This window comes from Charadrius vociferus, unplaced genomic scaffold (genome assembly GCF_000708025.1).
Source record: "Charadrius vociferus isolate BGI_N301 unplaced genomic scaffold, ASM70802v2 scaffold340, whole genome shotgun sequence".
Lineage (NCBI taxonomy): Eukaryota > Metazoa > Chordata > Aves > Charadriiformes > Charadriidae > Charadrius > Charadrius vociferus.
The window spans coordinates 1,446,802-1,470,067 of NW_009646631.1; the positions used below are offsets into that span (position 1 = coordinate 1,446,802).

General features: G+C 38.6%; 1 protein-coding gene across 1 annotated transcript in view; it reads left to right on the plus strand.

The window, feature by feature from the left end:
* The window catches only part of KCNH1 (potassium voltage-gated channel, subfamily H (eag-related), member 1), a 170,898-nt gene that overhangs the window by 16,170 nt on the left and 131,462 nt on the right, over positions 1 to 23,266 (plus strand). The window contains exons 4-5 of the mRNA XM_009888373.1: positions 4,411 to 4,529; positions 11,822 to 12,214. Coding sequence (XP_009886675.1) covers positions 4,411 to 4,529; positions 11,822 to 12,214 — 512 coding nt within the window. The remainder of the gene's footprint in view (positions 1 to 4,410; positions 4,530 to 11,821; positions 12,215 to 23,266) is intronic.

Here is a 23,266-nt window from a genome sequence, read left to right on the forward strand (position 1 = left end):
AAAGAGCATTAAGACAGCCGAGAGGCATATGGATGTAAGCAGGGATCTTTGATATGCAAGAAAACAAAGGCGGTTTGAGTGAAGGGACGGACTGCTAGAATCCTGATTTACTCGAATTTGCACAGTTCTGTGTGAACAATAGACCCATGACTGAACAAGCTTATTTTCTAGCAGGCAATGGCTCCTTGTTCCAGCTCCAGGGATTGTGTAAGTCATGGATCAGCAACTCGATATCAAGGGTTCTGTAATTGCCACACTTCCTAATGTTTGAATTTATGAGTCATTATCAAATTGAGGAGAGCGGTAGGAAACAAATTACTACCTACAAGTAAATAATGAATGTGTTGTGGATTGAGTATCAACAGATCACGCTCACCTCAAAATACAGAAAATTTGTTTCTTCAACTTAAGAGCATCATTAAATGAAGCTTCATCCCTTAAGGAAGAGAAGTCTTGATGAGTTAAACATCACATCACAAAGGTGTATTTCAATGCCATGTTTTCCCATGAAACAAAGCTCAGGGGACAGCTTTTCTCCCTGTTATGGGCATCTTGTCTTCTTGGGTGTTTTCAGAAGCAGTTTTTATTCACCTTTTTGCAATGAAATGGTGGAAAAACTGAAAGAGCCTCATGGAATGCAGGAGAGCTGAAATCAGTGCTGTTAGTCTTGAAGGTTCTTCATCCTTTTGAAGCTGGAGATGTTTTAGTGCCATCTCATCGTTTTGCATCATGATTTCTGCAGAACTGAAAAAGGAGACCAAACAATGATAAAAATGCATGAGAATCGAAGACCGAGGCACAGGCAAGCACAGCCATGGCTGGCATCCAGCTTTGTTTTGTTTCTGGGTTCCAAGCTGTCTTCTGTGCTATGTGAACTCCTATCTGTTTAAGGAATGTATACGCCTAAATGAGAATCACCTAGGGTCATTAGATTTCAATATAATTTATATTTTCTGTATTTCAAGAGGTAAAGCGTGGATGTAGGGATATACCAACTGCTTGTGTTGAAAGAGAACTTGTAATCCATATCATCTGGCCTCCCTGTCCTTGCAGGACTAACATCAGTATATTCCTATTAGTTCCTTGTCTTGGAAAGTTCCATCTTCTTGTAATCAGCTCAGTGACCCTTAGAATTTAATGTTTATGTTCTTTCCTGTGGCTTAAGTCCATTATTTGACCTGTCTTCACTGGATAAATATCTGACCTGCTCTAGGCTATGTCTGTCCTTAGGCTTCTGGAGGAAAAATTGCAATATATTCAATAGGTACTGCTGTCTTTTCAAGCACTACTGGAAAAGTTATTCAGTAGGATTAGTACTGGGATTCTCTCTCATTTTCATTTTCTTTTTCCTATGCCACAATCTGCAGGTCTGCTATGATTATATGTCGAAGTTCCCACATTTTTATCTTCCTTTCACACACACAAAAGGGATTACAAGGGGAGCATATTCTGTCCTAAATATGAGATTCACACACCTGGGATGTTTGCACAGTGATTCGGTGCCTGGTTTTAGGCATTTCATCACACAATGGCTTGTGTGATGAGCTCCCATGTGTTGGATAGAATGTATGGAGAAAGTTAGGGTATGTAGTCCCAGCCTGCCATTTTTAGATCAGCATGGGTTCAAAAAGCCAAGCTAAAAAGCCCTGCCTCTTGACACAGTCTCTTGCCTATATGGTTAGATTGGATTTAGATCAGAGCTTGGAGTCTGTGGTAGGAAATCTCATGGTCATGGGAACAGTTCATTCTCGTGCCATTTATGCACCCAGAAATGAGATTTGCAACATGTAGGGCAGGGGAGGTGCTTATAGGGGATGCTGAGGACAGAGGAATGGATTAAGTTGTACATTTCAAAAGGAGATGACTCTTGGGGAGAGGGGAAGGTACCCAAAGGTGATTGGCATTCATAGCCACAAAATATGCCACAGAGATGTCTGGCAGTGCTTTTGTGAAAGAAACCGCGGGTGAGGGGCTTCCTTTTCCTCCTCTCTCCATTTATGTCTCAATAGCCCAATTCTTAGAAAACTCGATGGCAGGAAGAAAATAAACACTGAAAGTTTGTCCTCAGGTTTTGAACCAAATTTTGAATCTTCCAGGAAAAAGCCCTAGCTGTTTTGAGTTATTAAAAGGGTCTGCCCATGTTAGCTGGCATTAAAAACATTACGTGTCTGGTAAGGGAGGCAGATTTCTAGTTCCCATGCGAAGCTCGAACTCTGTCGTCTTTGTCTCCGGAGCTGCCGTTTGCAAACAAGCCCTGTGGGGCTGCCGCCGGCGCAGCGCGGCGCGGCATTCGCTTCAGCACCATGGCCAGCACCGCGGGCGCTGTGCCGCCGTACTGCCCGCTGCCCCGGCACCCGTCTGCCGGGGACGGGAGATGGGGCGAGTGCTTATATCCTCTCGGAACAAATCCCCCCTCAGGCCTCCTCGATCGGGATTTACGTCGCTGGGAATATACCGATGGTCATGGCTTTCTCTTGTGGTCCTGTAAAAGAAAATGTAGTAGTGCTGATGCGTAAGTTAGTGAAAACAAAGTTTTAGGTTGGTATAAATTGCTGTAGTTCTGTTAGCTTTACAAAGGTTATTCTCATTTGTATCAGCTGAAGATTAGCTATTATGAATGGTTTCTCCCACCTGATACATTCTTTTAACCTCTGCTGGCTTTACTCTGAAGGTAGTAAGGCCTTCAAGCCTTAGCCTATCAATTGTAGTTGGATTTCTTCATGTACAGTAGAGAAAGAATAGTCTATATAAATGTATCTTTCAAAAAAACCCCAAACCCAAACCACCAAAACTCACCTTTTTCCATGGAAATGCATTGTGAGAAATCAAGTGCTTTTGGCAGGTTTATAACAGATACAGACTGACCTCGCTTGAGGTTCTGTCATGTTGATTTATTTCTCTGATAAATAGTCCTTTAGTATAGTAACTAATCTTACATGAGTTTATCAGGAAAGATCTGGCTTCCTGGATGGAAATCATTCAATCTCCCTGTTGCTGAATAGTGCTCGAAAGCATTGGCTAATTCTACTCGGCTATTAAATTACCGGTGACAGATGTGCTTTAAAATGTGCTTTAAGGCATAAGAAAATCTTCCATTTTATTCTTGATATTGGAGAGATATTATGAATTTGGCCCTCCTCTTTAATAAATGCATTGTTTTGCATATTCTTGAAAGAGAAAATGCTAAACTCTCTTTTCAAGTCTGCCCTGGAAAATCTTGTTCAACACTGAATCCATGCAATTTTTTTCTTTTTTGTGCTCATCTCTTAAATTACCAAATATGTTCCTGCAAACCCCATCAAAATAAGATGTCAAGCAAGAATATGTTTGAAGTACTGGGCAGTATTTTAACCAACTGTTTTCCTGTACTTGTCATGGATCACTTGCAGGCTAAACTCCAAACTAGTCTTAAAAAACAGTTTCTGTTAATAGTAACATTTCTTTTGGTGATAAAACCATAATGTGGAAGGAACTTTTTCCAGAATCAAGTTCTCATTAAGAAGTGAATCTGCAAAGCGCTGAGCGTCCTCAGTTGGAGTAGGAGGTGAGACTGCTCAACGGTTCCCAGGTGGTGCTAGCGTTTTTCAAGCTTGGGACTAAATGCATTGATGCTTTCTTTTCAGAGTACCAAAAATATCCAGATGTATACTCTGCCTGACTTTCTGTTATGGCAAAGTACTTCTCATAAAGGTTATAGTTATAACTAGCTCCTGTGACTGTCATTCAAGGCCTTCTATTTTGAGGCATATTTGAAATGACTGTAAAAAGTATTCTGAGTTAAAGTTCAGCATATGACTTCTCTGCCAGAAGCTGCTAAATGTTTTATTAGAGTTCAAGAAAATCTATTTGTATATTTCCCCCTTTTGTTTAGAGAGGATAAAATTAATGACTTGGTTTTGCTTTGTCTGCTCTGTTTTTTATTATCTTACGTATGTTTCTCTGTTTATGCCAGAGCTATACTTAAAACATCTGAGGCCAGAATCACTTCTGCTACAGGCAACTGTAATTTTTGTTGTGCCTGATTCTAGTTTTACACCTTGATTTGTCTGGAGTGTCTTCTGCTGTGTTGTGAGATCAAAATCTGGCCATTGGATTTAATGAAGATTAATGTAAAGTGGACATTTATCCTTACAAAAGATGCAGTTCATGTAACAACACTCTTGTAGAGCCATTGAATACAAAGTCACTGCAGTTATGGTTTTTATTACTTTACCAGCCTGACACCTATTTTGTGACTTGCATTTATCTGATACTTGGTTAAATTGTACTCCCTTGTGATCAGTATTAAAGCAAATTGCTCTGGGTTATCTCTTCTTTTTTTTTTTTTTTTTTTTTCAGTTATCTTCAGCTTTATGTGGTACATTTGCAACTTTCTCTGGTAATGTGTATAATCTTGCATGTTTTCTCAAGGTTGGGGAAAGTTTGCTCGCTTGACCCGTGCCCTCACAAGCAGCCGAGGTGTGCTGCAGCAGCTTGCTCCGAGTGTGCAAAAAGGAGAGAACGTTCACAAGCATTCACGACTTGCTGAGGTAATGTTTTCTTTCCCTGAGAAACTGTAAAATAATGTTTTTAGCCTTTGTGGTTATGTTGTCTCTGTGTGAGCAGAGTGCTTTCTGTCCCCCTTACCGTGGGAATCTGAAGCCTGGTGGCAGGCATGGGACCTTAGAATATGGCACATGTTGTGAAATGTGTCCCGTGACAATGGAATAGAAATAGGTGTCCAAAACCTTCATGTAACCTAATTGCAGTATTGTGTTCCATATCTCAGCAAAGTCTTATAATGGCATTATTACTGAAGTAATACTTTCTTGCTTAGTTTCCATTCTTCTGAGGATCTCAGTGTTAGGATCTTGGACTATTCACATTCTGGAGAATCCTTGACACAGTTGTTCTCTGCATTCATTTATGTCAAGTCCTTCTTTACAAACTGGTTAAAACATATGTTCAAGTTACTGGTTTTATGGACAGAAGAGCTGTAACGGGCCACAAGGGACACTGCAGACAGACGAGAAAAATGAAACCTTGCGATTTAAGTAGACCCTCCAAGTTTTGAGAAAAGCTCCAGGTGGAGAAGGCTCCTTGAAGTACTTAGGGTTTTAGGGCTTTCACCACGAGGGGGAGAGACTGTCCCAGGTTTCCTGTAGCTGCCTCCTGGGCCAGCAGCAGGGTCTCCCTGGTGTAAAACAGCTTAGTCTTGATATGGTGTTAATGACAGCATGGCCAATATGAGATGTCGGTCCTGTATCCCCTATTGCTGTGAATGTCATGGCAGCAACTGTGACTCTTGTCATTAATTCTTAATCTTCCTGTGTAGCTGGAGGTGTGAGCTGTTGACGGGCTCCATGAGGTCTCCATATAGTCAGTACTCTGTTAATTTTGCCCTGTATACGTCTTAGTTTCTACGCAAAATAAAAACTCCTGCCCAGACCTGTACTATTATCATGTGTGATGATGAAATTCCCATAGACAGGAGCTTACCTATTCAGTATTTAGTACAGATGCACTCAAGAATGGAAAACTGATTCCTGTTGGAAGTGCAGAAATAATATAGATTATAGACAGGGGAGGGACAGACATTCACATGGACACTATACTGTAGGAATACCATGTAATTGTCACGTGTTCACCCTGAGGTTGCTTTAGTATCCTGGAATTTGGAATAGTCTCCCTCCTAATCCTACTCAAGGCTTAGCATCAAATAATCCTTCCTTCTCTTTAGATGTCTACCCTTGAATTTTAGTTCATGCTAAAATGTAGGCAATGGAATGTAATGAAGGGTCTGAGGTGATTCTGTTTGGCTCAGTGAACCTTAGCCTGGATTGAAGTGACTATACATTACTGAAACTTCTTGCAAGCTGATGTGCTCAACAAATCTTTGCAAGTGTTCTAGCTGGCTCAGCTACTTGATTCATTACAAAAAATAAAGGGCAAGTGTATAGTTTACATGTCTGAAATGAGTTTCTTTAATTGCAGGCTGAATATTGCAGTCATTATTTTCAAAAGAACATTAGCCCCAACTGTGATGTTAGATATCTTGCGTATCTGCTGTAATTCCACTTAAGTCAGTAGAACCACACTAGAGAAAAGCAGAGTGCAGGTAATCATACAGATAAGCCTGCTTTTCTTCCTTTGAAGACACATGGGGTGCCAGGCTTCTTATTCTGGAAAGGTCTCTTGATAGTATTGAACATGGGATCTCTAACTGTTCCCTTTTGTATTTTCAAATATTTTTTTTTCTTCGTCTTTGTGGTAGCCTATTTGAAATCTTACGTTCAAATTAAAATTCATCCCTTTTCTTTTCCTACTCACTATGGCATTTCACATCAATCTTGTTTGCTTGAGAAGGCTCTTCATTTATTGGAATATTTGTGTTGCTCGTAGTTCTTTATCACTTACATTTTTGAGTATCTGAGGAGCCAGTTGCGTCCTAGAACCTGAGTGGGGCAAGGTTGTGTACAAACACAAAACAGGAGCCTGCCACAAAAGCTTACAATTTCTGTAACTGTTTATGAAATATTAGTTTAAGAAAGATGTTAGTGACAAACTACTTTGTTTTATCCACAGGCCATGGATAATACAATCAGTGTCAGTTAAGCCTCAGTCTCCAACTTTTGCTGGTATATGTAGATTTGTTTAGCCTGATTTCTCTAATAGCAGTCAGATGAAAACTGCTTAAATTAATTATACAATTAATGCAAGGGTGTTAGGTAACTCTGAGAGTACATTTTGCAATAAGAGTATAAAGTAATTGATACATTTCTGTGGCTTTATCACCGGAACTGATTGTAGGAACCATTCTTCCTGGTTGCTGTATAGTAAATGTGTTATCTGCACCTAAGGTGTTAGCTGATGTATCCTGTATATTTACCAGGCAGTTCTGGGTAAACAAGATTGTGTCATAATTTAAAAAATGTGATAGTTATGAGAAACAAAAGCAGAAAAAATTATAATGGTGCTTAGCAGCACTGCTTATAATAATGGAACTTCTGCCATTTTTTTTTTTAAACCTTGTTTACCAGGGACTTATAACTGCCATTAATATCTACTTCAAGTTGAAGCTTAGCACCTAGCCCTTGGCTTGGGAGCAATTTGTGTGGGTTCCTGTGAAAACAAAAGCAAGGGAGAGTGAGAGAAAGCAAATATGTGTGGTTGAAAACACAAAAGGGAGAGATTAAGCTGAAAATGAGTGATTGTTTGTGTGTTGTGTTTTTTTTTTCCCCCCCAGTCATGCAATCTTAAAAATAAATAAATCATTGTAACCACTTGTTGATGCACTTTTATGAGTCCTGAGTGGCGATATATTCACCACTTTTTTAACAAATCTGCAATAATTTTTTTTATTTTGTTATGTTAAAAAAAAGTGAATGCAGCTTTGTGAAACCCATGATGAAATTTGTCATTTCTGCTCTTGAAATAATATTCTCCATCTTTAGAGAGCTATTAAAACATCATGCATCATTACCACAAATAATAAATGCAGATAATACAACTGTAGTGGTGGATGAATCATAAGTAATTGGAATAATACTTTCATTAATAACTTTCTGAAACAAATATTTCTTTTACTATGGTATAACTGCATAATAGAGAAAAATCTTCCAAAACCAGGGCTGTTTCAGTCATTTAGAAAATGATAGTAATGAAATATTTGTTCAGTGCACATGGGTGGAAGCTCAGCATATTGGTTTAAATAGTTGTGTACAGTTTCTTCGTGATTCTTTTTATATTAATCTCTTGGTTTTTTGACATCCCCCCCCCACCCCCCCCCCCCCCCCCCTCGGTGAAGTACCTTTACAGGCAGTTTGAATCTAGTTAGTTCATGTGGGTGTGTAAGCACACCTGACTGCTTCAGCAAATATTGTGTTTCAGGTTGGCTCTACTCTCCCTTGAGGCTGGAGTGGAGCAAGAGCACCTTGGAATAGGGCAGAAGGTACTTCTCTTTGCATCTACCTGGCTTTGCTAATGGTACAGAGGTGGAGTTAATAGCTCTTAATCTCCAGATGACCCAGGAGTGGTGTGTGTGTCTGGAAGGATGGTGAAGGAAAAGGCTGTATATGGCCCTAGGTGTGAAAAGTGGTGAAAAGAGCTCTTCTAGCTTCCAGTGCAGCAACCTTAAAAAACCTAGAGCTTTAGCACTAAGCTATGTGGACCTCTTTCTATTATTTCTGTACAGCACTGAGCTCTCTTGTTGTACTTAATGCTAAAAGCACATGCTTGTTGTCCAGGATAATTAAGCTTTGTTGTAGGGGTTTTTCTCTTCCTTCAATGAAAAGAAGAATTTGGTGCCTTTGAAAACTCTTGGCTGGCAGTCCCAGAGGCTGCAAGATATTTGCCAATCTGTAAAGCAAGTTGCATTTCCCAGGAGAGGTAGAGTGAGCTGGGACACTGCCCTTCTTCCATCTCAAGCAGTGAAATGACAGTTCGTCTCTCTAGCAATGCCAGCAAGATGTTGGAGTGGTTTTACAAGATGAGTGTTAATGATGTAGTGAGAGGGAGCCAGGGCTAGAACTTGTTACCCCCACCCAAACAAAAGACTGAAGACACCCCAGGCTCACTTCAGGTTGCTTTCTCTACCTCGTGAGTGATTGGTATCCCTATACCATTCCTTGATGCCCATCTCCTGCCCTGTCCCTGCCCCTCCTTTTGATTCACACCCACGCTGCTGGTGCATATCCTTCTACTGGAGACCAGCTAAAGTCATGGCCCCTGGTCATTTTAAATAGCCATTGCTAGAGCTTAACCAGAGATTCCAAGGTGGTAGGGGAAGTTCAAAAGACTTATTAATAAGGTCCCTAGCCATCCAGATATTTTAGAGTACATTTACTTTCTAAATAAAAATGGAAGAATACATCAATCCTTTTATTTTCCTGTGATGTAGTCCTTTGAATCTCAAACAAGCTAGGGTATAGTGCTTTGTACTTGGTGATGACATTTTAAAATGCTGAAGCAGCAAAGTTGTTTATTTTCTTAATGAGTTGAAACTAGAAGTCTGATTTTCTCTGCTTTCACTTCAGTTTTACATCCCTGCAGTTCCACTGGCTTTACTGTAATTTTTTTTTTATTTACAGCAAAATAATGAACACCATAATTTAGCCCCTTCTTTACTGCCAAACAGAGATTGTTCTTGCCTTTGTTCCTATTACTCAGGTATATGGGAATACATTAGTACCATTTCCATTAATTTTAGTTTGGATGATGCAAAAATTCCACAAGTTCTTGGAGTACAAAGAGACCAGTGATGGCCAAAATAGACTGTATTACACAATTCTCAGTCTAGAACTTATGTATGTATAAGAATCAATCTGTCAAGAACTAGAATTTTTTTTTTCAGGCTTTCATGGTTGAGGCTGATGCGCTGATTAGGATAGTTACCAAAATGTTTGACTTTTTCATATAATATCAGAAGCTAAAAAAGTAAGCTCTAGGAGACGTGATTGCAAAAGAATCAGTTATGTTTTCACCCTGCATTTAAGGGGTGATACAATCTCCCCATGCTAGCAAGATCTCAGCATTACAACTGAAATCCAGTTATCTGACTGAAAAACGTTATTAGATGGTAGAAAGTGCTTGGTTTTGCTGGTCAGTTATTCCAGTGAGTGAATATTGCAGAGGAGTCTCCTTGCCCAGTGAAGCTTATTTCAGGCTTGGGGTCTTATGTTAGAGCTGCTGTTCATGCAAATCCTCGTAAAAGATAGTAGTAGCTCAGTGCTTTCCAACTGATTCAGGTACAGCTGTGATGTTCAAAAAGGAGGGCAGGATCAATATTTCAATATGATCAAAAGGATCAATATTTGCAATATTGATCTGGGGGTAGAGCTTTTGTCAAGAAAAGACATCCTAACATTTGTCGCTGGGACTGCAAGAAAGCCCTGAAGGGAACGCTGCTCTGAGTGCACATACTAACTTAGTACACAACTTATGCCTCTTACCGTCACTACCAGTGACTTCCAGGGACTTCATTGGCTGGCCAGTGCCTCCTGCAGTGAAGAGACTGCCTCTTCCTTGTGCTACTTCCAGCTCCTCGCACCACAAAGCGACTTCTAAATTAATTTTTTTTTTTTTTTTTTTTTTTTTTTTTTTGTAGTATGGAGAGTCTGTGTGAATGAGCATCAGGAGTGGCAGAGTACTTAATACTGCAGTGGACGCGTCTGAGTCCTAGTTTGATCTGCAAGGGTTCTACTTAGGGGAAAACGTTCCTTTTCCCTCTTTGCTGTCATTCTAGAAACTCAGTGAAACAAAAATTCTAAGTCTGCTTATTTTTTTTCAGACATGCAGGTCTGTCTGAGCAGGTCGTGCTGGAGAACATACTGGGCTCCAAGTAAGCAGGCTTGCAACTCCCATTGTCATTTACACATGTGCAAGGGTCTGTGATCTGACAGTGTCTCACCCCTGTTGTGCACAAGAGTAAGTGATTATGTGAGGTTCAAAGCAGCAGGGAACTTGATCTGAGACTGTTTTGTCCAAGTAGGACTCTTGTAGCTGATTGTTTGCTTTTGTCCCCTTTGGCTTAATCTGTTGAAAAAAGCCCACCAGTTCACAGAAAAAAAGGGATAATAAAAAGCACTCAGAAAAGCCTGCAGATAAAAATCCGTGTCTAAATAATTGATGTTAAAAAAGCTGAGATAAAGAGCATGAAAGAAATACATCCTCCTATTATAGCTATGTTGTCTGATCTTTTCCCTGAGAAAGGTGGCCGTTTAATTTCCTTCTCTGCTCCCTAGTGCTCTGAACTCTGTGTAAATAAATGTGAAAAAGGAACCATGCTCCTAAATAGTTCTCCCAGGTTCTATGAGTTTGGCATTACCAAACACATCTCACTTAAGCTAGCCTCTGTCTTCCTTTCAGTTTTCACCCATAACTCATCCAGGGAGAATTTAATTTTGAAATTTAACTTGTCTGCATTTGGAGACAGTTCCTTCATGTTGGTTTTGTTGGTTGATGTAAACAAAGACATTCTTGTTCATAGGTATGTAAAAGAAACTTTAGTTCCCGAGAATTAAATACATGATTGTACTCATTTTGCACTAGTGTGCAGAACTGGAGAGATAGTAGACTTAAATGGGCAGCATTGATCGAGATTGCAGTTATGCAAAACACTTGGAGCATGTGCTTGGCTTGAGGTCCAGGGTTTAAAACACAGGCAGACAGATCATCTTTTGCTGTAGTACTTTTTTTAATTCAGACCTAACTGCATTGTAACTTGATTGTACACCATGAGATAGTGAAGACACTGATCTCCTCGTAGTGAACAGTGAAAGTTCAAAATGAATTTATTGAGGCTAATGATAGTTATCCATGAGCTTTGTCCTTCACTGCCCAGAAAAGAGGAACAAAGGCTCACGTATTCATGATAGATTGTAATATAAGACTATTTCAGATACAGTATCGTGAAGAGTTAAATAGACAGTAGTGTGATCCAGTGGGTCCGGTGCTGGAGTGGAATTCAGAGTTGCAGCATTGTTCCTGGTTTTGCCATTGATTTCTATCTGCAACTGCTTTCCTGCCCATCATTTATCTGCCTCATCTATTTAGACTGCTGAAGGAGCTGTCTCTTCTCTAAATGTCTTGGAGACCCAGCACATTAGGCTTAGTGTCAAAAAATAATTAATGGCATTAAAAGAAACAAGTGTTCTTAGGCTGATGCTGATTTGTTTAACAGAATACTTATCCTGACTTGATTACCATTTGGTGGTGATAAAAGGAGTTAATGGACATGTATTTTTATCAACTGTTGTACTGAGATTGAGAATCTACAATGTGAAAAATAATGTTAAAAAATTAAACATGTTTTCTTTTTCTCCTGAAATCTCTGTGACTACAGGTATTGCAGCTGGGCTCTGAAATCCTCCCGCAGTACAAACAAGAGGCACCAAAGACTCCGCCACATATCATTTTGCATTATTGTGTTTTCAAGACTACCTGGGACTGGATCATTTTGATTTTAACCTTCTACACTGCTATTTTGGTCCCTTACAATGTCTCCTTTAAAACCAAACAGAACAACGTGGCATGGCTAGTAGTTGACAGCATTGTAGATGTCATTTTTTTGGTAGACATTGTGCTTAATTTCCATACCACCTTTGTGGGGCCAGCAGGAGAGGTGATCTCTGACCCAAAGTTGATTCGCATGAATTACTTGAAGACCTGGTTTGTGATCGATCTGCTCTCATGCTTGCCATATGATGTCATCAATGCATTTGAGAACGTCGATGAGGTCAGTATACTAGTTCCGCTTCCATCCATTAATTATTACTTAATGTTTGGGGGGAGGTGGTGGAGAGAAGAAAGACGTGTGTGCTTTTAAATATATTGAATTAGTGTACATATGTCTGTAATAGCTGCCCTCAGTGCACATAGAAGTTTGCTTATGAGTCCTAACCAGAAGTGTCCATCTTTAACTCCATTGGTAGAGGGTGAGGTTTTTGGTGTCAGAAATCTGTGTTTATTTTCCTTCATTCTACATTGTCAGAGTTCAGGGGGACAGGCAGAAGCAGACAGCAGAACCTCTGTACAGCACTGAGGAAAACTGCTTCATCTGGTTTACCATGAATAGCTTGAACTGGTGTGTCAGGATAGTTTCTTGAGGCAGAGTTCTCTTGCTTTCACTGTTGACTGAACAGGGTATGTCTGCTAATGGCAATTCTTCCCATGTACGATGAGGAAGTGTAATACACTTTTCTCAGCTGCTTCAAATACAATAGAGCAGGTGGCAAAGAGGCAGGCAGTGACTCGCTAATTCTTCTTAGACCACCAGAAAGTACTGTGTGGGTATCTGGGGATCCATGCAGCATTGTTTGGCAACAGTTGTTTTAGAAGAAGGTGAAGTAATTGAAGATGCTGTTTTGATGCTTGTTTGGTAATTCCATAATTAGCAGAAAGGATAGGGAGAAATCTGGAAATCTAGGCTCTTCCTTAATTCTTGCTCATTTCTTTGGGAACAAGTCACAGGCCAGTAAAAGAACTAACATTCAGACACTTAAAACTACAATACTACCTTGGTTTAAGTGCTTGTTCTTCTACTGGATCAGGCTGCCAAGAAAATATTCCTAAACTAAATATATTAAGGTTCCATGCCTAAATAGTTCAAAGAGTTAATGCATTCTTAATAAGATCTTAAAGAGAATTCCAGCAGTCCACTTTCTAATTACGTGTTACAAAATTTGTACCATCAACTAATTATGTGTCTGTGTTTATCTGTGACACATACTAAATCTGTAACATTACATACATCTAATCAGTGCTTAGTATTTAATTTTTAGCCTGTAAAATTTAATTTTTATGAGTTCCTTTAAAATATGCCCATGTTAATAAAGGACAACCTGGCTATTAAAAGAAAATTATGCCAAGTGAAATATCTGGGTAAAAACATAAAACCACATTACTTTTGTAAAAGTACATTACACAGGTTTTTATCATATTTAAAGTATTTTTCTCAATGACTTAAGGACAAGTAGGCAAACTATCGAATGTAGTTGAAAAAACATGATGTTATTTGATATTTAATTCTCTAGAGAGGTTTTCATTTTATATAAAGCTACAGACTGAAATAACACAAATGCGATCAAGCAAGAAAGCCTTGCGAGACCTGTCCTTAAATATTTGTTTGTCATAAAAAGCACCCAGGCTGCAGAGTACTCTGCAGGGCTTTTTCATGTATTACTTTGCCGTGGCACTGATAGAGCAATGGAAGGAGTGGCCCTATGCCAGTTCCTGACATTTAGAAAAAAAAATAAAAAAATAAATAAAAATACCTGGCAAGAAAGAAACAAAAAAAAAAAGGAAGGAATCTTTTCTCACCTGCTGCAGATAGTAGCAACTTGCTGATGATTTTGCTGGAGGAACTTTTGGTAACTGTAGACTGGTGATTTGACCTACAGAACATCCCCGAGGAAAATGTCCATACTAGTGGCTGTGACAGCCCTTGAGCTGACCACAAGCGCTTTCAGACTCATGGTAGCAATTCTGCAGAGAAATTCTTGATGTGTGAGTTTGAATTTCTCCACATTCTCCATCTCAGTGTTGCCTTGTAACAATGGGAAGCTGATTGGTACTTCAGTTTTCCTATGTCTCTTCAACAGCCTCCTTAATCAGTATAATAGTGTTAGTTTTAGTTATTCTAGCTATCATTCCCAAGGAAAAAACCATTTTTCTTGATGCTATCCTTTCAAGAGTGTTCATCTCTATTTCCCTGGTGGGTTCAGACGTTTAGCCGGTATAAATCATTGTAGGGTCTTTAAAGCAGAGTTTCCACGGGTGTAAATTGCTGTACTTCTATTAAAGGCTCATAGACTGTTTTACAGGACCTGAGGGGCTTTGCCAGCAATGACAGCAGAATAACGTACTGCACATCAGGTGGGGATTTAGGACAGTATATGCTGATCATTGTTTCATGAACTGCCTGTAAAGAGAAAGATAGCCATTTATTAAAGAAGAGGGGGGGGAAAAAAGCCACTTTCAAGGAGTCTTGAAAGTAGAAAGGCTTTCCCTTGTACCTTCTCTGTTGCATGGAGCATTCCCTTGAGGGTCAACTCCCTTTCTTTAAAACTTGCAGGTTTAAATTTTACCTGGCTCTTACCCTGGATTACACACTGTATCACTTCACTGTTGGATTAAGTCAGCTGCGAGGCTGTGCTCCTGAAGTTATAAGTAGACAAACTGCATTGCTAGCTGTGTGTCGCTTTGATTTTGCTAAAGGGAATTCCCCTGGAGCCATGAGACTGGAGTTAGTAGGTGGCCATGGCAGCTGCAGGAATTATTTTTTTTAAGTCCTAATGTGAATACTTAAAAAAAAAAAAAAAAAAAAAAAAGTCAGAGATTAAATGATGCCTAGTGTCAACAGTGGTGATAAAATGAGATGAAGAATATGAATTGCTATTTTCCTGTTTTGGTGTTTTCCATATATGATTTTAAACAGGAGGAAATAGAATCCTAGATTTTGCAGTCCCTATAGTGAAGGGGGACTGGAGCAGGTGGAAGCTCACTGTTTTTTCTGCCTGCTGTCATTCTTTGTTAAAAGAAAACATCACTGAGGATGTCATGGAGGAACTAACTTGACAAGTCAATTTGTTTTTAAGAATGCCATAATTACTGTGATGGAGACAATGACTGGATTTGCAGGGGACACGGGACCTGGAGCTGAAGAAGTAAAAAGCTGTGTATATACGGTGTTGAGGCTCTTTCGGCTCTCGGTAACTTTGAGACTGTCCTGTCTCTTAGCTCTTGATAGATTAATAGTGAAATGCTTTTTGTCATCTTTAAAGTTATCCACCAATATAAGATTAATTATAACATATGAAAATAGAGCTGATCAATATTTTTGACAAGCAGACACTAATTTTAAAAAAATCTGATATTGAATTTTTTTTCTATTTTGAAGTAACCTTGTTTTGCAATTTACTTCATTATTCCATTGTAAGATATAATGGAAAATATTTTCTTGAAACAAAATTAAGTGTGACTACTGTTTTTTTCAGGCAATTTCAAAATTCTTTGGGTTTGTTGCAGTTTGGAACATTAGTATATTTTCAGTTCACATTTTTTAATATAATTGAAATTCCAGTTTCCTCTCTGCACTGTTGAGAATATTTTTGTCCACAAAAATACTTTGACTTCATTAACTATTAATCAATACAACTATTAATAACTACAATTAATACAAGAGGCACTTAAGTATGAATAGCCACATTCTACAGATGGAAGAGGAAGGAAAAAACATTAATGTCTTTGTTCAAGTCCATAGAATTAAATATGAGAATGGATGAAGTTTCTGATCTCAAGTGTGTGCTCAAAGAGACAGTACAGTATCTCATATTCACACATGAACAGAATTCAACAAATGAAGGAATGAATAGCTGTAGAGAAGTTTCCATTGTTACAGAAATGAAAGCAAAGTTATAAATGTTTCTCCTGGCTTTTCTATTTGGGAAGCTAATTGTGCAGTTAAATATGAATTACATTCTTGACCTGCCATAGAACGTCAAGAAAAGAAAATATCCCACTGATTGATGAATCAACTTAATGCTAGCCTGAGACTTTCTGTTAAGACAATACATCATGCTGTAGTATAGTTTGAGTAAGAAAAGAAAATACTGCTCTAAAATTTACACAGCCCTTAAAACATGTGGTATTAGTCTCTTTTGAACTTGAATTATCACAATAACGTTTGTCAGTAATCTTTACAGTAATTAGCATTATTCCTTACTTAAGAAAATAACACCTACTTTGGGGGATAATGTTATCTTTTTCTGTTCAGACATCAATCAGTAGATTTAATAAAAAACAGGCTTAAAGAAAATTCCACAATTTTTGCCAAGAACAATGCAATTTAAGACTTTGAATTCCAAAGGCAAGTTGAAGAGTATTTTTTGCAGTGTCAGCTGGAGCAACTTTATACTGTGGTTTTCAGCCATAATACCATAAGATATAATTTATATTGGAAAAAATTTGACTTATTACATGTGACACTGTTGTGAAATCTCATGGTAGGAGTGGAATCCAGTCGTGTCACCACCATATAAATCTCTGAAATAGGGAGTTTGTAGTAGTAATTGCTATCTGTATTTGAATGGAACACTATGATCAATTGTTGGCTGATGCCAAATTGTGAACCATATATCACTCTTATTAGTTGAGGTAGAAGAGAAATAAATGCATAGTAAAAGATCATCAGGAAAGATGTATTCAATATAAATGATCTAGTGTTCACTTAAGTGGATGAATACGAGAGAAGCTAGCACATAGACAAAGAAGATACACAGCTTTGAAAGGACAAGATTTATGATGACAGAGTCCCAGAAAAAACGCAATACAGAAGTAGTAGAAGTAAATTAAGCTATTTAGTGCTAAGTGAGCATGGTGTAGCTGGAAAGTAAACAGTGAGTTGTGAGAGAGGAAAAAATGAATGTGTTGCTGGTCAGATTGTTGGCAACTCTCTGAGGCAGTACTTTTGCAATAGATTAATTTAAGCCTTATTAGTGGAATAATCTCTCATGCTAATACAAATTAGCTATCTAGGAATTACTGAAGTAGCTACACTGAAAAGTGTGCAACTTCCCTAGACTTGTTTTACCATTTGCTTGCAATAAGGGGCAAGGGAATAAACGATCATATTTATAGTTTTATGGAATAAACAGGGGTCCATAAAGAAAGATTTTGGGTTAGATGAATTTTGCAAACTGGAAAATATAATTTTGAAACTCTTTAAAACTGTAAACAGCTCTGTAATATGCAATCTGTTTGAAATAGTGTGTAGTTCACCTCTGTTATTTGGATCTGTCCAATTAGGCAATACTGTGTTTGGCATCTGAGTCTATTGATAAATCTGGTAATGAATGAATATTTTTCTGTGGCTAATTGTAATTAAAGTAGTCATAACCCACTTTCTATGTAATGCTTATAACAAAGCAGCTGAGTATCACAGAGTATGATCCAGGCATAGAGGAAATGTCAGTAAATTGTGGTTCTTGGATGTGATGAGAGTAGATGAGAAGGGATTAGTGAGACCCTTGGACTGGGTGACTCCTTACCAGTGCTCCTGGGGACAAATCAAACAATTGGGTTACTGTACCCAGGGGGGACGTGGGAGAGCTGGAGCATGGGCCTTGGTTTGGGGGCTGTGGCGGAGATTTACTTGGTTGGGTGTCCCCTTGTGACCTCCCCCTGAGAAATAGGGCAAAACCCAAGGGAAGTGTGTACTCTGGGCTGTAACCTGCCAGAGGGCCCTGGAGCAAGGCTAGGGGGGTTCTTGGTAGTGTTGTTGGCTCCTAGGTGTTGTTGGGAGCTTTAGAAGGAGGGCGTTGGGGGCCTTGACCTGTGGAAGAAGGGGAGCGCAAAAGAAAGGAAAGGTGGTCATGGGGAGGAGGGCTGCTCATCTGACTCTTGTAGGTGCTTCTGTACTGCAGCATGGCCTCAAGGGGCGGTGCCAGGCAGGAATGACTCCTTAACTGGCAGGTAGGTGGAACAAATATTTGGGGAAATGCAAACGGGGTAAAGCAGATTCTTGGGGTAACGTAGACTGCCAGGATATAAACCAGGGAGGCAAAGAAGAACTTACTGTTCGCAGTCTCTTGAGGATTTGGTTCAGAGTGTCTCTTTGTTGTCTACGCTTTTTTTCCCCCTTCTCATTTTTTCAATCAAATACAAGTTTCTGTAACTTCCCTCCTTAAAAAACCCAACCTCCATGCTACTAATGAAGTGCCTCTTTTATGCTACCCTCTCAAGGGGTAGGCTGCCTTTTCCCTCTAAGTCCTCTGCTTTCCGAATTGTTTTGGTGTCATATATAGGCGCTGCAGAGCTCTTCTACCACTTAACCCATTTAGGGGTTGCTCCAAGCCTGGTTAAGGTGCTTACTTAAAGTTCTGCTTGCTTCCCTGGTCCCCCCAGGCTCATACACCTCAGTGGCTCAGAGACATCTACGCTGGCTGCTGATGGATAGCCCCTCCCAAAAGAGAATCTCAGAGAAGGATGTGCTGCTGTGTCCCTGCCCAACACCTACTCCGTAGGTTCTGCTGTGGCTGTTAAAATGCCAATTAGCTTCTCTTCTGCACTACTAATGTTCAGATTAGCCTTTTTGCTAAGTCACAGATGAGTAAGGGTGTTATTGGGTTTCAGGGCTACTTCTTTGTAGCTTTGAAAAGCATGACAAGATTTATCATACTGTTAAAGAGAGAAGTCTAAATAAGTTGTTCAATCTGTATAAGGCTAAAAGAATTAAAATGCTGAATTACAGTTTCAGTGATAATGTATGGTGATAGCCTTTGTCCAAGAAGGATTGCTAATTGAATATATTAGATTCTGAATTATTTCAAAAAGCTCCTGTTAAAGTGATACTTACACTGCATATAAATGGAAGCATGTTTCAGAGACAGGGATCAGTTACTCTGTTCTTTTCCCCCCATTCAGCATACTTGTATCGATCTGAGGCAGAAAGTCAGATGAGACAGCAAAGGGTATTTATTTGAGTAGCTAAATGGTTGCTTTCTAGTCTATTTCATATTAGGGATTGGATTAGAATTGGAAAGATGCCAGTAACACTAAATCTTATTTGGGTGTTTTGCCTCTTCAAGATAAGTAAAAAGCTTCTCGAACTGATGGCTGCTTTGAATCAGAAGGATCGGGAAGCAGGTTGCTGTCTGTCAGGGGTAAAATTTTTATCTGATACTGTGGAAAGTTGGATTTGTTTAGGTTACTTACGTGTTATCTTTACTCTTGTTCTGCCTCTCAAAGTAAAAAAAAGTTTGTTTCCTGGATTTGTTGGTTTTCTGAGTGTACGTGTGTTTGTATAAGGCAAGCATGGACATATTTTTATAAATGAAAAATCAGCCTTTTCCATCTCTCCTCACACCTTGTGCTCTTATATATGAATTATTGCTGTTTCTCCCTTGATTCTAACCAAGCTCACAGATGCCTGACTAAAATAAGCTTTGTAAGTCTAGAAATCTTTCTTCACTGCTGAAAACCACAGCAGTAACCAGAGGGTTTAGATATTGATTTTGACCTGTGTGCATAATGTTATCTCATCTGTTGGCTGCTAAATATGGCAATCTGTAGGAAAGGTCATGTTCTCAGACCTAATTAAGAAAATCAGAAGAGGCAAATAACAGAAATGAGAAGTCCTAATAATGACCTGACAGGGCTGCCATCTTACTGCAGATAGGCAGAGCCAAGCTGCGGCATAGCTGACTTCAGAATCAAATGTCAAGAAAGAAGGCAGTGCTTTCTGTGGCTCTTACCTCGCTTATGGTAGTGATAAATTCAGTTTTTTGCCTCCCTTTTTTGGATAAATAATTAATTTATTTTTTTGTTCTGTTCATTCTAATTCTTTTAATGGCTAGCTTTTAGTCTGCCGCATCTCCCTTTAATTGAGATGAAGCCAGAACTTTAGCAGTTACATGTGAGAAGAAAGTGCTGGAAAATTTAAAACAGATTTGTGTCAATACTGAATATTTCTCTTTTTTTAAAATAGACAGCAGGTAGGAAGTAAATTATACTTCCTTTGAGCCTAGAAAAAATCTTAATGCTTGGGTTCAGTGCATTTTATTTCTCTACATGTGGAAAGTAAATAATGGCCTAAAAAGTGAATACTGTCATGCAGATTGAATCTATTACTAAAGTACTAGCGCTACTATAGCTGTAGGAGGTGGGGTGAAAGTTGCGTTCTAGTTCTTTTCTAAAGTTGTTCATCCTACATCTTGTTTAGAAGGGAAAATTAATTATTTCTTTTTTTTCTGTAGTTATTTTTTATTGCTTTTTTAAAAACAATTTATATTTTGTTTTTTTTCTAGGTGAAATGTTATTATTCAATGACTTGAGTTGAATTCAATTTTGCAGGCAAATGAACAGCAGCAATTGTTTTTTATTTGTACAGCATCTAACACTTCAGTGTCCGCTGTTACTGTTCTTGGGGACCATAATGACACAAGTAACTAGTAATTATTTTGCTACAGCCCTTCGGTTTTCAAAACACTTCACCAAGTACTTCTTCACAGCATCTCTTCTCTATCTCTTTTTATGGATATGAAAGTAATGGTACAAATCTTACGTTGTCAGATGAAAAGCTAGAGCCAAACCATGGATATCCTGGCTCCTGAGTTTGGAGAGAAGATTGCTTACATGGCTAAGATATCAGTGTGAGACGAGGGGGACCCTGACAGTAGATCATGTCTTGCAGAAAACAAGGAGATACAAAAGAAAATCTGTGTAAATCTGCACAGTATCTAGTGAGTAAGACTAATTAATGACAAATTATATGTGGAAATGTAGTTTTGACAGTGTTTCATGCATAAACTTCCGAGACATTCTCTTTGAATGTAAAATGTGGGTCCTGCTTTCCTCCAGGCCTGAGGCTGATAGTTTTTCTGTTGTGTTTGGGGTGCAGTTCCAGTCTGCAAAGATTGCATAGGAGGAGAGGAAGGGGGAGTGGTTGTATTTATTAGTTTAAGGGCTTTTGACATTCAGGTTTGCTTAATCAGCGAATACAGAGCTATTTCTTCTGGCTTGCAGTGCTTTGAGCTTCCCCTTTGGTTTGGAGAGGAGTCACTACAGATTCTTCCATTTTCGTGCATCAGACATCACTGGCAATGAAAGTAAACCTGCCAGCCTATTGAATATTTGTAAACAACAATATGCAGGTATCAGCAGTAGAATCTTCATTTAGTGTCATTCAGGTTCTTCGAACAATTTGAAATGTAAGTGTGAAATTCAGCATTTTCTGCCATATTTGACTAAGTGCTGCATATTTAAGTAAGTGCTGCACACAAGTTGTCTCTGGAACGAAGTATAGTAAAAATGTACTATTTTTCTATCCTGAACATATAACAGTCTCCTTAGCTTCTGCATACCCCCAGGGGATGGGATCTGTTGGATAGAGTACTAATAGATGGAACTGTGTCTGCATGAATCGGGCCCAGGTGGGACTTTGTGGGTTATTACTTGTCCTTTCCCTGCCTGCCACATGGAAGTTCCTTATGGTGATCCTTTAGAGGAGAGCATCTGGGGGTGTTGGTTTGGGACCTGCAGTGCAATTGCTAGCTTTTTACGAACTGAGCTTCATCTATGTCCTTTGAGCAGAAGGAGCTCTGGGTGTCTCTTAATTTGCCTTTGTAAGGAGTAGCAGGGCTGAGAGGGTGGGACAGGCATCAAGAGGAGTAAATTGAGTTCAGGCTCTTTTGCGTGACATCTTGGAGCCATCTGTATGATAAAAGCATAAAAATAATCTGCACTGATAAGAGCATTAAAATGAACAGTAATCTAAAAGTACAGTTCTATTTTGGAAAGTGGTAATCTAAAAATGTCAATTTTGAATCCAGCAGATCTATTTGTGTGAGTATTAAAATATTACTTGCTAAATTTAGTGACAAAAAGTACTGTTTTAATGTATTGGAAAATAATCTGATTTTTTTTCCACTGTATCATCTCTGAAACAGTCTATTAAGTTTCCATTGTTTACACCCATTTGAAATTCTGTCACTTCGAAATTTTTGAGAGTTATATGAATAATTATTTCCCTGGGCATTTCTTCCTCTTGATATTGATCCATTTAGAACAGACAAATCCTTTCCTCTGAGGAAATCAAATAGACAATACTGTTAATGCTGTGATCAAAATAAATGTTTTTTTTTCTTTTTCTGAACTTTTAGAATCTTATTGGCAGTGCAGTGAGGTGAAATATTGTGGCTAATTTGAACATTAAATGCATCCTTTCAATGCAACCAAACCAAGTATTTATTTTTTGTAAATAACCAAGTTCTTTTTGTACAAACCCCCTAATTCTCTCTACCTCTGGTCACAATTTGGTCGAATAACTTTTTCCCAAATGATGCAGTTCTGTCACATTTTAAATGTTTTTACAAAAATTGCTTGTGGAAATTTCACAAGGGAAATTAGGATAAGAGTACTCTGGAAGCAAAGTAATTTGCCTTAAATGTTTTAAATCTAATTTCAAATATTTTATTTTGCATTCCCATTTTTCATATCCAATTTCTTAAGCTCCCTTTCTGTGATGGTTATTTTTTGTCCTCAAGTTTCTGATCCTTGACTTTTTTTTTTTTTTTTTTTTTTTGCAATTAAGAATTAACCAAATTCCAAACTTTTAAGTCCTTCTTGGATCATTATTAATTTTTTCTTTGGTAGGACTCTCACTGGAAAAAACCATATTTTTTTTAAATCTTAGTGGCGAGTATTAATTTTAAGAACAAGTTTTGCACCACTATTTTTGACCAAAAATAAAGCTGGTATTTAGAATGTTGGGTTGGAAAAATATCTTGCCCTTGCCTGAAACTTATAAGCACTGTGTGATTAAAAAGCTTGGCTTTGAGACTAAAGCTAAAACCAGGCCATTACTGGAGACTTCTCCAAACGTAAAACATTACTGTTTTGCTGTTCAAGTTTGTAAAGAGGGAAGGGAGAAATGGGCATTAGTCATGAGGAAAAAGGACAGAAGACTGTGTTGTAATGTCAGAATGTGGATATTTAGAATGTAGAGACTATATGTGCTTGTCACTCAGGGACTTCCATATCCAGTTCTAATATATACTTATCATGTTATTGTTTTTTGTGTTTTCCCCTTTGCTTTTCCTCTCCATACCGAGTATTCAGAAGTACCTGCTTTCCCTCCCCTGGAAATGAAGGCCTTATGCCTTCTGTATTGTATTCTCTGAACTGGCATCAAGGCTTTGCTCCATTGTTTAAAAAACAAAGCTGGGTATGGGATGAATGGGAAATTGAAATTAACTTTTACTTTGTGAAGGAATTATTTCACCAGTGACTT